Source organism: Trichosurus vulpecula, chromosome 3, assembly GCF_011100635.1.
Source record: "Trichosurus vulpecula isolate mTriVul1 chromosome 3, mTriVul1.pri, whole genome shotgun sequence".
NCBI classification, from domain to species: Eukaryota; Metazoa; Chordata; class Mammalia; order Diprotodontia; family Phalangeridae; genus Trichosurus; species Trichosurus vulpecula.
The window spans coordinates 355,901,770-355,914,796 of record NC_050575.1 but is presented as its reverse complement, the minus strand read 5'-3'; the positions used below and the strand labels follow the sequence as shown (position 1 = coordinate 355,914,796).

General features: G+C 39.0%; 1 protein-coding gene across 1 annotated transcript in view; it reads right to left on the bottom strand.

The window, feature by feature from the left end:
* CDKL4 (cyclin dependent kinase like 4) overlaps window positions 1–13,027 on the bottom strand; it is a 48,692-nt gene that overhangs the window by 13,798 nt on the left and 21,867 nt on the right. The window contains exons 6-8 of the mRNA XM_036751033.1: window positions 10,063–10,260; window positions 7,534–7,616; window positions 2,847–2,903 (exon numbers count right to left, since the gene is read on the bottom strand). Coding sequence (XP_036606928.1) covers window positions 2,847–2,903; window positions 7,534–7,616; window positions 10,063–10,260 — 338 coding nt within the window. The remainder of the gene's footprint in view (window positions 1–2,846; window positions 2,904–7,533; window positions 7,617–10,062; window positions 10,261–13,027) is intronic.

The window sequence follows — 13,027 nt, the reverse complement described above, 5'->3', positions numbered from 1 at the left end:
TTTTATATGTCAGAGGTTGTTTGATATCTATATCATGTGGAAAGTTCCTATCTTCTGCCCTGATAGCACTTAGCATAGTGCCTGGCACAGAGCAGGTGCTTAATAAATGTTTATTAATCAATGTTTAATGAATGTTTATTAAATGGCTGACTGATGGGATCCAGCTGACTAGTCAGGAATATCCTTATCTTCTACATTAGACAGCTGATTTTTTGGGCTCCCTGTCTCTTCTGGGCTAGGGGCAGAGTCTTAATGCAAGCTTGGGGATGATCCCTGACATTACCTGAATCTGCTTTTCTCTTCTGGTCTTTTATTATTGACTTTAGTCTCACTGATTCTAGTCTATCTCAGTTTTCTCTTGATAGAATTCTGATTTCCACCCCAACATGGTTATATAAAGCAGTCTTTCAACAGCTTCTCATCCTGTAGAATACAGGATGTTGAATTTTCTCTAAAATGGTATGCCTTATTCAAAAGAAATAGACTAGGTAAAGGGAGGGGGGCAGAGTAGCATTGCATATGAAGAAAACTCTGGAAATCCAGGAGCTATAGAAAGAATGGTCAGTAAGAGAGCACCTAGCTATCCTTGATCAGTGCAAATTGCCAAGCCCTCAAGAACTTAATCAGGGTACTGAAAGAAGGGACAGATGTGATTGCCATGGTCAGGAATCTTTGAGAGTTTGAGGAGGACAGGATGCAAAGAAGAGCAAATCCTGTCGCCATTTTCAAAAAAGGGAACTACATGGAGTCTACTAAGTAGAGGCCAGTGGCAAAATTCTAGGAGGTATTCTTAAAGGGATGGTCACTTAATATCTAGAAAAGGAAGCAGCAATCACGAAGAGCCAGTATGACTTTTTTAAAAAATTTTTTCCAATATGACTTCAAGAAGAGATCATTCAAGACTGACCTTCTCTTCTTTTCTGACAGGTAGATCATTAGCGCTGAGGGCAGGGATTATCTCATTTTGGCTTTGTATCTCCAATGGCTAACATAGTACCTGGCACAGAGTGGGTTCTTAATGTTCATTGAATTAAATTTAACAGAATCAGAGGAATACAATAAATTCGGTTTACCTTGAATTTAGTAAAGCGTTTGACAAAGTCATGTTATTCTCTTGGAAAACTTGAAAAGATATGGGATTTGTAACTGGCTGAATGGCTAAACCCAAGAGAAGTCAATAGTGGTTCTATGTCAAATTGGAAGGAGGGCTGCAGTGGAGAGCTCCAGAAATCTGGGCTTGGTCCTTTGCTATTTAATATTTTTATCAGTAACTTGGATAAAGGCATGCTCATCAAACTGGTAGATGACACAATGCAGGGAGGCATAGCCAATGTACTGGAAGAGAATCAAGATTCAAAAAGATCTTCACAGGCTAGAATATCAGACCACAGATAATAAAATGAAATTTTAAAAAGACAAATGAAAAGTCTTACACTTAGTTACAAAAAAATCAATTTCGTTGGTACAAGATGTGGTATGTGTGGCTAGATGGTAGTAGTTTGTCTGAAAATGATGGCGTTTTAGTGAACTGCAAGCTCCAGATGAGTTAATTGAGATGAGATCCAGTCTCATCATGCAGCTGAAACTGCTCTTTCCAGTTACCAATGATCTATTAACTAGCAAATCTAATGACCTTTTATCAGTGTTGATCCTCCTTGACCTCTCAGTGGCATATGACACTCTCAATCGTGCTCTTCCCATGCTCTTCTCCTCTCTAGGATTTCATGACCCTCCTCTCTTGGATCTTCTCCTACTTGTCTGGTCACTCCTTCTGTCTTCTGGTTCTCCATCTATGTCAGATCTTCTCTGTCTTGGGTCCTCTTTTCTTTTCACTCTATAATTACTTTGTGATCTCATTAACTCTCATGGGTTCAATGATCATCTCTTTAAACATCTCTATATACCCAATCCTAGACTGTCTGTTGAGCAATGGTCATAGATCTCCAACTGCCTCCTGGACATCTCAAATTGGATGTTCCATAGGGATCTCAAACTCAATGTTTCCAAAACAGAATTCATTATTTTTTCTCCAAAACCCTCCCCCCTTTTGAACTTCCCTATTACTGCCATGGGTACCACTATCCTCTCAGTGACCCAGGCTCATGACCTCAGTATCATCCTTTATTTCTCTCTCACCCCATACATCCACTGCCAAATCCACTGCTAGATCTCACCATTTTAACCTTCACAACATGCCTTGTATACATCTCCTTCTGTCTGCTCATACAGTCACAACACGAGCTCAGGCTTTCATTGTCCCTCTGCTGAACTACCAAAATAACCTTTTAGTGGTCTCCCTGCTTCAAGTCTCTCCCTACTCCAATTCAACTGGACTCCCTGCCTCAAGTCTCTCCCTATTCCAATTCAACCTCTACACAGCTGCCAAATCAATATCCCAAAGCACATATGTAAGCATATCATTCCCTTCAAAAAATCTAGTGTAATTGTATGATAAAATACAAACTCCTCAGGCTGACACTTAAACTCCTCCACAATCCCACTCTCACCTACCTTTCATGGTATTCCCCATCACACTCTGGGTTCTAGCCACACTGGCCCACTAGCTGTTCCTTGTAATTAACAAGCTGTCTCCCATCTCTGACTCCACCTGGAATCCTAAGCTTCCTTCTACACTTAGCTTGTGTCCCCCCTCCTACAGGAGGAGGAGGCTTTTTTCTGTTCCAGTCGTTGGTATGCACTGTCTCCCTTCTAAAATACTCTATATTTACTTATCAATACCTATGCTATAATCTGACAGCCTTAGAGGCAAAGAGGTAAACATTGTAGTGCTTCATAAAAGCTGCTATTGAATCTATCAGTTCTAGATATAAGGGAACCTAAAGTACCTTCATGAAGTTCAAAGCCGCTGGAGGAGTTTCAGGAAATTTTTCCTCAAGAGTTTCCTAGGAGGAAAAAATAAAGAAAGGTCAATGATATAACCAAAATCATGCACAGCTGGATTTATAAGGGCCCTGGAGTGATAGCACCAACTACACCAGATAACAAACTGCTTTTGTCGTTCTTTGATTTACCAAATTCACACCAGTTTATATCAGAATATATTGTACTGAAAAGCATTACTTTAGAATTCTGTCTTCTAGTTCTCCAATTGCACTGCTGGCTTATTAAGGATTCTGGGTTAATGTGGACTTCAGCTTCCTCATCTCTAAGTGAATAATAATTCTGTAACATAAGAGACACTAATACTGAGTTCAAATCTAGTTGCAGACACTTACTAGCTGCCAGGACAAGTCACTTAACCACCCCTGACTCAGTTTCCTCAACTGTAAAATGAGGGTAATACCAGAACCTAGCTCACAAGATTTGTTGTGAGGATCAAAAGTGCTTTACAAACCTTAAAGGGCTATATAAATGCTAGCCATTGTTATTACTAGTTAATGTCAGCACTATGATGGTACAACCATACACTCCTTCATAGTGACCAAGTCCTTTAAATACATACATATATATATATATATATATATATATATATATATCTCATTTCTGGTTTCACAACAGCTCTGTGAAATAGATCAGAAGGACATATTTTTCCTATTTTACAGATGGGAAGACTGAGGTTCAGAAAAGTTCTCATTTAAGGGTCTCATATTCAAAGCCCACCTAATTGGAATTTTTGTGAGAAACATTGTAAAGCATTTGGAATATGATGTCATCAAGATATTATGCAAACCAAAGGTGTCCCTTGTTATCTATCATATAATCAGAACAGACTAAGCAAAGACAATCCACTGTGGGTGTCCACAAACTTGGGCCATTGTCTGGACATCTGCTCTAAAATATGCTTTCTTGGCCTCACTAAGGGACCTTGAGCTTCAGTTTCTCTCTGAAAGAGGCCAAAAACTATGATGAAATGAGCACTGGTCTTGGAGTCAAAAGACCTGAATTCAAGGCCTGTCACTTATTAGATGTGACTCTGCACATCTCTCTAAGACTCAGATTCCTCATTTGAGAAAAGGCATTGTCTTGCCCTTCCTATCCCACAATGTTGTTCTGAGGATCCCATGGCCAACTATACATAATCATTCCTGTTTACATAGTGCTTTACAAATTACAATGAGCTTTCCTCACATCAACCTCTGATATAGGGAAATACACTGTAGCTAAAAAGCAGTGTTGTCAATGGGATAGGGACCGGTTGTTTTCACTGATCTGTGGAAGAACTGAAATTCCCTCTACTTATAGTCTCAGAGAGTTGCTGGAGCCCTAGGAGGTTAAGTAATTTGTCTATGATCCACAGTCAGTAAATATCAGAGGTGGGAGATTTGTCAGTTATGGTCTTCCTGGCTCAGAGGCTAGATCTCTATCCTATAGCCTATTGCCACCTATACTATGGAAATATAAGCTATAATAACTACTGTTTAGAATTTCATGCAAATAATCCTCCCCTTTTGGAGGCAATTGGGATTAAGTGACTTGCCCAAGGTCACACAGCTAGTAAGTGTCTGAGGCTGGATTTGATCTCTGGTCCTCCTGACTCCAGGGCAGATGCTCTATCCACTGTGCCACCTAGAGACCCCTTATACAAATAATCTTAGAGCTGTGATCGATCCATAGTTAATTCAATCAGATTAGCATTAGGTTTCAGATTGAAACCCAAAGAATGAAATTAAGCATTGCCCCCATAACCAGAGTACTCTTGTCAATCGTATGACTCCTGAACATAGGTGTTATCCTTCTCTGTCCTTTCCTCAGGCACATTCCAGACTATTTGTGGTTTAAAGACAACCACTAAACTTTAACTTGGAAGAAAACAGAAAATCAATGTCAAGAAGGAAGTTTGTTATATTGTCCTCCCTCCGGTATCCTAAATCAAGGCAACAGAAAGAATTTATAGATGTTCCCTGTGGATTCTTGTCTGATTAATACACTGATTGGACTGTTGTTAAATGATCATTCATATGCCCTAGTAAGAAAACAACAGTGGGTAAGACATTTATTTATTTTCTTGTTAAAAGTTTTATTTCCCCTAAAGAAAATAAAACATTCCTGGACAACACATTTTCCCCACAGACACTTCTTTCTCTGATTACTTATTCTAAAATATTTTATGTAATTTCTAACAAGTTTTTTCCCTTCTTTTTGTTTTTAAAAAGAAAAAAATAATTTTTATCTAGATGTAAAAATAAAAAAGTGTCAAAGACCTATATTCTAAAAATCCCTCACAGAGGAACCTAGTATAATAGTGAAAGAGAGACAATATGGAGTAGTGGGTGCAACACTTGGCTCTGAGTCAGGAATTAGGGAGGTCCTATAGAGCAAGTGATTTTCACGGTGACCTTGGCAACACAGATGTATTGCCAATGTCATAACAACACTTCACATTACCTGGGAAAACCAAAAGACAAACAAACAAGTCTTTCCTCCAATTAGAATGTCAAAACAACTTTGGTTCTTGCTTCAAATGTATAAAGCAAGAATGTAGTACAAAATTTCTATGCTGGTCAGAACATTTAATCCAACATTTAATCCAACTTCTTATCCTTCTTGGATAGTAGTTATCCCCGATGCCTTCCTCAAAGGTTAAGGCTACAACTTGAAAAGTCTTAGCTTTCTTTTAATAGGCTCTTAAGTCTCAGTATTATCTTGAATACATCACTTAATTAAGAACCTGTTTGAACTTCAGTTTCTCTATGTGTAAAACGGGAGTAATATGCCTCCCTGCCTTGTTTCATGGAGTTGTGAAACTAAAATAATATATAAGTATATGTACACACATCTACATACATATATACATGCATGCATGTATACATATATATACATGTGTTTATATATATATATACATAGAGAGAGAACTATGTAACTAGGAAGGAACATATAATTTTAAGATAATGGTATTATCATAGATTCAATAATCTCTAGAGAAATCAAAGAAAGAGGAAAACTACTCATATGTCCAAAAATATTTGTAGTAGCTTTTATGTGGCGGCAAAGAACCGGAATCTAAACGTAGTGTCCATCAATTGGGGAATGGTTGAAACATATGAATGTGATGGCAATCTATTGTGTTTTAAGAAATGATGAAAAGTTTCAGAGAAACTTGGGAAGATCTGTGTGGACTGATACAAAGTGAAGTGAGCAGAACTCAGAGAACAGCTTATGCAACCACAGCATGGGAAAGACAAACAAGTTTGAAAGACTTAATTAAGAACTCTGATCAATACAAAGACAAACTACAATTCCAGAGAACTCATGAGGAACCATGCTACCTAGCTCTTGAGAGTGAGGCAACAGACTCAGAGTACAGATTGAGACATGAACCTGTTTTTCTTGATTATGCATATTTATTACAAAGGTTTTGTTTTTCTTTCTTTTTTAATTAGGAGATGGATAGGAGGTGGGAGGAAGAGATAGATTTTCACTATTTGAAAAAATTAAATATTAAAAAAATATGGTGTAAGAGCAACAACATGAAAATAATAACTTGAAACCTGCAGCATGGAGGTTCCAAGGTACATACCTATTATTACAGGTCAGTTAGCCCTCAGCAGGGATGTCTTACAGTTCTCTGCTGCCCTCAGCTGGGCCTACTTGCCACAACCTTTCTCCTAGTGTTTCTAGCCTTCTGAGTAACAATGCCATACAAATATTTCTCCAGCATTTTATCACCTATTTTAGCCACAAAGTACTGTGCATATTCATTCCTCTTTCAGAATTACTCTCTCAAAATGCCATAACATTATTTCTGAACAAAACAAACCAAAGTCAAGGTTCCAAGTAATTAAAAAAGAACGCCTAGATAGGTAGTCAGTCAATTAGTTAACAAGCATTTAATAAGTTCCTACTAAGTGCCAGTCACTATGTTAAGTGCTGGAGACACAAAGAAAGGCAAAAAATATGGTGCCTGTCCTCAAGGAACCCACATTCTAACGGGGGACAAAATACAAATAGCCATATGCATATGAGATACTTACAGAGGAGATGGAAAGTAATCTCCGATCACATAACTAATGCAGTACTATGGGAAGTGCGCTGGGTCTGGAGTCTAAGACCTTGGGTACTGATCCTGGTTCATCTACTTATTAGCTATGTGACTTGGGTGATTTCTTTAACCCTTCTGAGATTCAGATCCTCATCTATAAAATAAAAAGTTGGACCAGAAGGCCTCTAGGGTCTCTTCTAGTTCTAAATATAGCATCCTATGATCCCAATGGCAGAGATGGCACCAGAATCCAGGTCTTCACGCTAGTGCAATACTTGCTTTCATTGTCCATAGCAGGGTCAGGGCTTATCTGACCCTAAAAGGCTAAATACATTTTGAATTTCAGTTTAACATCAAAATGTGACTAAAAGGGATACTTAAAAGTTCTTTTGGTTTCTTTACTGCCCTAATTGGGATTTAGGCATCAGTAGTTATATTGATGAGATAGGGAAAACAAGAGCCAAAAGCATAGATGTCAGGGGAAAGAACCGCTGGCACATGCCTGTTCACCCCTAAAACCACACACTCCAAACATATACACATGGAAGAAGAAAGCCCATGAAGAATCAGATCCCTCAGGTAGCATACAATACCATATCTTCTGGTTCTGGTAAATTTATGCCATGGAAAAACTGGTTGCTTTTAAAGATGGTCTGATGCCTCGGAATTAGTTTTCCTATAAAATATCAATAATAGAATAAACAAAAATTTAGCAATGGAGTCAAAGCATTTTTTAAAAGTTTACTTCCTAGGGCCCGGATATGAAAGAAAGGTTGGATTGATTTTTCTCCCAGACATGAGTGGGGTAGTTAAGCACAAAGGCAAGTCTCTGTCTTTCTGTTTCTCTGTCTCTCTCTCTGAGGGACAGAATTAGAAGCATGTGGCATGGCTCGTGGTAACACTGCACCCTACATTTTCTATGCTGCAGGTACTCCAACAACGGGTGTGCCTTAAGTACCTGAGCACCCTCCAGGCCAGCCTGGGAAGACCCACCAGTAAAACAGGCTGAAGCAATTCTCCCACCCAGGAGTCATGCCACTTTGTGGTATTTACTTAGCAGTCATATGGCCCCAACTGCAACTGCCAGGAACTTTGGGGAAGTTTTCTCTATCCAGGAGGCTAGTCTAATGGAACTCCTGGGATTAAAACCTCACTGTGGCTTAGAACTGGGCTCTTGATAATATGAGATAGCAAGAAAACTTAAGAGAAGTTAAAATTGCCCTAATTCCTCCACTGAATGCTATTCTCTCCCATATCTATGATGCTCATATAAAGGAAAGAAATGTTATCTAAAATAGCCATGATTATTGATAATAACAACATAGTTAACATTTATAGAACACCTACTATGTGCCAGGCATTGTGCTAAGCACTTTAGAAGTATTTTCTCATTAGATTCAAATGATGTGCCCCTTCCCATAGTAAAGATGCCTCTATTAAAGCTTGAAGCTAAGGAGCACAATGAGCTATGTAAGCATTTTGGGGGGGAAGTGGGGTCCAACCTGTGATTATACAGGCATATGGCACTACCAGTTTGCTGCTTTAAAAATTCTTATTGATAGCTTTTATTTTTATATCACTTTCATATCTGAATAGATTAATTCCCTCTCCCCTACCTAGGAAGCCATCCCTTGTAACAAAGAACAAAAAAGAGAGAGGAGGGAAAACCGATTCAGCAAAACCAACCAATACATCAGGCATCTTTGACAGTGTATGCAGTGTCCCACACCCACAGTGCCCCCCCAACTCTGCAAATGAAGGAAGGAGGTATGCTTTTTCAGCTCTTCTTTGGGGTCAAGATCAGTTATGGTAACTATATCATGTTCAGTTTTAGTTATTCGTTCTATTTCCATTACTGTAATCACTGTATGTCCTATTTTCTCTACTTTGTAACTTATAGCTTTAGAGTTATAGCAGCTGAGATCATGAGAAGTTAAAATGACACACAGGCAGGACATGAACCCAGGTCTAGTCACAAAAGGCAGCTGGTGGTGCAGTGGACGGACCACTGACTTAGAGTCAGGATAGACCTGAGTTCAAAGCCAGCTTCAGACACTCCCAACCTGTGTGATGCTGGGCAACTCATTTAACCTATGTCTCAATTTCTTCAACTTGAAAAACGGCACCCACCTTACAAGATAATTGTGAGGATAATATTGTTTAACAACAAAAAAGGGTGCTTAGCATAGAGCTTGGCACCTAGTAGTATTCAATCCCACTGTGCCATACCATTTCTCTTGTAGAAAATACCCAGGAGTGTGCTGTTAAATGTTTAACAACCAACTCACCAGAAAAATATACACAGGACACATTTTTAAGTTTAATTTGTATCATTAACATTTTCTCCATCACTTTCCTAAGTTTAGACAATCAACAAATCAACGATAAATCAGTCTCTGACTTGTAGCATTTGCCAATTTCTGAGATGTAAATGATCACACTGAAAATTTCACAATCAGTTCTCAGAGCCTGTTCAAGCTGACTCCAGCACACCCTTGACAATACCTCTCAATTAAGACCCCGCTGCAACAGAAGAAACTAAGTGGTCTTCAGGTATGATAACCTCAAACACAGAAATAAGCAAGATGGGATTAACCGGTGGGGTGCACATTACAGTTAAAACCCTGCAGTTTCTATGCGTGATGCAAATCTCTGATAAGCCGTACTCTGAATCACAGTTATTGTTTTAGAAATTAGGAACAGCCACAGAGCAAGGAACACAAGTAGATGAAAAACCTCTAGGGCAATGGAGGGGAGGGGAGAAGGGGAACTCCTTAATTTAGGGGACAGAAACTGCTGACCAATCAGATATTTCTTGCTTAGATCAAGCTCTAGCCAGTTGATTCATCTCCATGCTCTTGCTTCAACCAGATATGGGAAGTATCTACACAGGAAAGTCTGTGACTAATGGGTTGTACCTGAAAAATGACCTGGAAATCGCTCAGAGAGAATTATTACTTTACATATGAGAAGAGTCAGCTTGGGTTCTGACTACAACCCTGAATGTGTATGCTCAATAGCCGTATACTTTGGAGATGCTGGGGTAATGGGAGAAAAGCAAGCTTTTTTGATCTCTTCTTTTTTGCAGAGTATCTCTGCAAGTCACAGAATACCGTTCATACCTAGCGTTCTGATGATCAGATAGAGTTGGTCCACATCTGATTTTCCAGGCCAGAGGGGCCGGCCAGTCAGCAATTCAGCAAAAACACAACCAACCGCCCACACATCTACTGTAGGGCCATATTGTGTATCTCCTACCAGAAGTTCAGGTGCTCGGTACCATCTTGTAGCAACATAATCAGTATAGGCATCTCCTGGACCTGTGTAAGGCATCAAAGGCAAATTCAAAAAGTAAACAGCTTTGTAAACTGTGCTGTCATAATATTCTGAAGGTGTTTATTCACTAGATTCAGTACTGCAAAGGCTTGAGAGAGTTAGCTTTTAAATGTCCCAACTTTGGATGGCATCCCTTTAACACACAGAAAATAGAGAGGAAAAGAAAATTAGTTTGGTGTGGGATATTTTCAGAATTAAACCAGCCCACTGATTTATTGCATACAATTGTCAACAAGTGCAATTCAACAACATAAATTAAAAGTCACCTAAACTACCTAATTAATGATCATTAAGGTGTATGACATTCTCATGCCTGCTGCATTCCTAGACGATGAGCAGAATGCAGATAACCATGAGCCCTATTCGATCCCTTGCTAACTGCTATTTCCCAATCAATCAATTGATAAATATTTGTTTGTTTATTATAAACAGTTAAGATACAAGAAGAGGAAAAAGTCCCTCCCCTCAAGGAGCTTACAATCACATCCTAGACCATTTTCCCTGCTCATAATCTGCCTAGGGGTAGAAGGCAATCCCTCCATTAACAGAAAAATCCCTTTACTCAATATGGAAAGCCCAGGTGCCCAAATGCATAGTTCTGCTTGCCACAAAATTCTAGACTGGGGAGGAGAAAATAATTATTTCTTTTGGCTATAAGCACTTAGCAGAGACACATATGAAGATAAATGATTCATTTTCTATGATGTAAAGTCACATTTAGAAATATCACTGACTATATTGAAACCTTTTCTATAATCTAGCCCTACCAGACTTGTACACCTTTATCCTTTATCCATCTATCACCATACTCCCTAATAAAAACCCCTTGCCCTGGCTAGGCCAGCCTGTTTAGCGTTCTCCGAACATGCCGTGCTCATTCCCATCTTCAAGACATATTTAACTTCTCCTTCTTGAAATGCTCCTTCTCTCCTTTCTGACTATCTAAATACTAATCACCCCTCAAAGTTAGGTTCAAATCCTCACTCATAAATGAAGCCTTCTCTGATTGCCTTAGCCCACACTGAGCTCTCACTCGTCAAAAATCTAATAACATTTATTATCTGCACATTGGCACTAAATCACACGCAGCTTGAACTGTGATTCAAACGAGACTGCCAGGTGGTATAATGGTTAAAGCAGGGGTGGGGAACCTGAGGCCTCGAGACCGCATGTGGCCGTTTAGGTCCTTGGGTGCGGTCTTGCGACTGAATCCAAGTTTTACAGAACAAATCTTTTTCCTAAGGGGATTTGTTCTGTGAAATCTGGACACAGTCAAAGAGCTGCACTTGAGGACCTCAGACACTTACTAGTTGTGTGAACCTGGGCAAGTCATTTAATTCCCCTCACCCTTCAGTTTCCTCATTTGTGAAACAGGACTGATAATAGGCCCTCCCTCCCAGAGTTGTTTTGAAGACCAAATAAGATAATATCTGTCAAGTTCTGACAAAAGTTTAGGCTCCAAATTATTTAGCTTAACAGAAATTAGTTATTTTCATACTCTAAAGTTCTATTGACCCCTTTAAATCTCCAAGAGAGAGAATTTTTCTTTCTTAAGGTGTCAAGTTCTTTGCAACTTAAAGCCATATGTAAATGCTAGCTATTATTATTATTAACTTTTAAGTTTGTGATGTTTTGTCGCTTTAACTAGACTGTAAGCTCCTTAAGGAAGAGACTGAGTCTTATAGTTTATATCCTTAGAAGGTAATGATGATGATTAATAAAAACAGCTAGCATTTATGTGTCCCTTTGAAGTTTGCCAAGCACTTTTACTCTAATTATGTTATCTTATTTGACCCTGGCTATCTGGGACCTGACCATCAGATGCCCATTGAATAAGGGAGAATATGTGATGGGGAAGGTCACAAGAGCGTGACCCAAGGAGGTGGCTTGGATGAATAGGCTAATACCTACCTAAGAGAGGGCTAATAGCATCAGACAAAAGACAGAGCTGTGCAGGTTTTAGAGAGGTCTGGCAGCAGGCATGGAGACCCAGCCATGGGGACTGTGGCTCGTGGAAAGGCTCGCAATTAGGCTACGAACTCAAGTTGGTACTAGGCAAGAAACTAAGACAGCAACTTGGGCATAAAGTGGAACAAGACAGAGAGCTGGTCCATAAAAACAATTGCTAATATTTATGTAGAGCTTGGAGGTTTTTTTAAGGCACGTTACAATTATTATCTCAGTTGATCCTCATAACAGTCGTGGGAAGTAGGTACTATTAACTATCCCCATTTCAAATATGGGGAAAATGAGGCAGACAGCAGTTAAGTGACTTGCCCAGAAGCACACAGTCAGTAAGCATCAGATGTTAGAGCATCAGGAGGAGTTCCCGACTCCAGGTCTAACCCTTTTACCCACTGTGTCACCAAGCTATCTCTACATACCTTGTAGTCCTTCGCTTTGTTCAGCAAGTATTTAATAGACTTGAGCTCCCTACATGTTTAATCCCCCCAATGTTACAGGCTTGTCTCCTTGAAAATTTAAATACTTTCTTATACCATACATTTAATTCCTAAACTAATACATTTCATATATTAAGATCATGTAAAAATTCTATATAAGTGAGTAAAATTCCACATGAATATAAAAATGAAGCATGGATGCACACATGTGGATATATGTATATGTACACATATAATATACATGCATGCACTCATGTACATGCATACATATATATATGTATGTGTGTATATACATCACATCCTATCTAAATCTGTATATGTATGTATGTATAACTACATCTGTATCTTA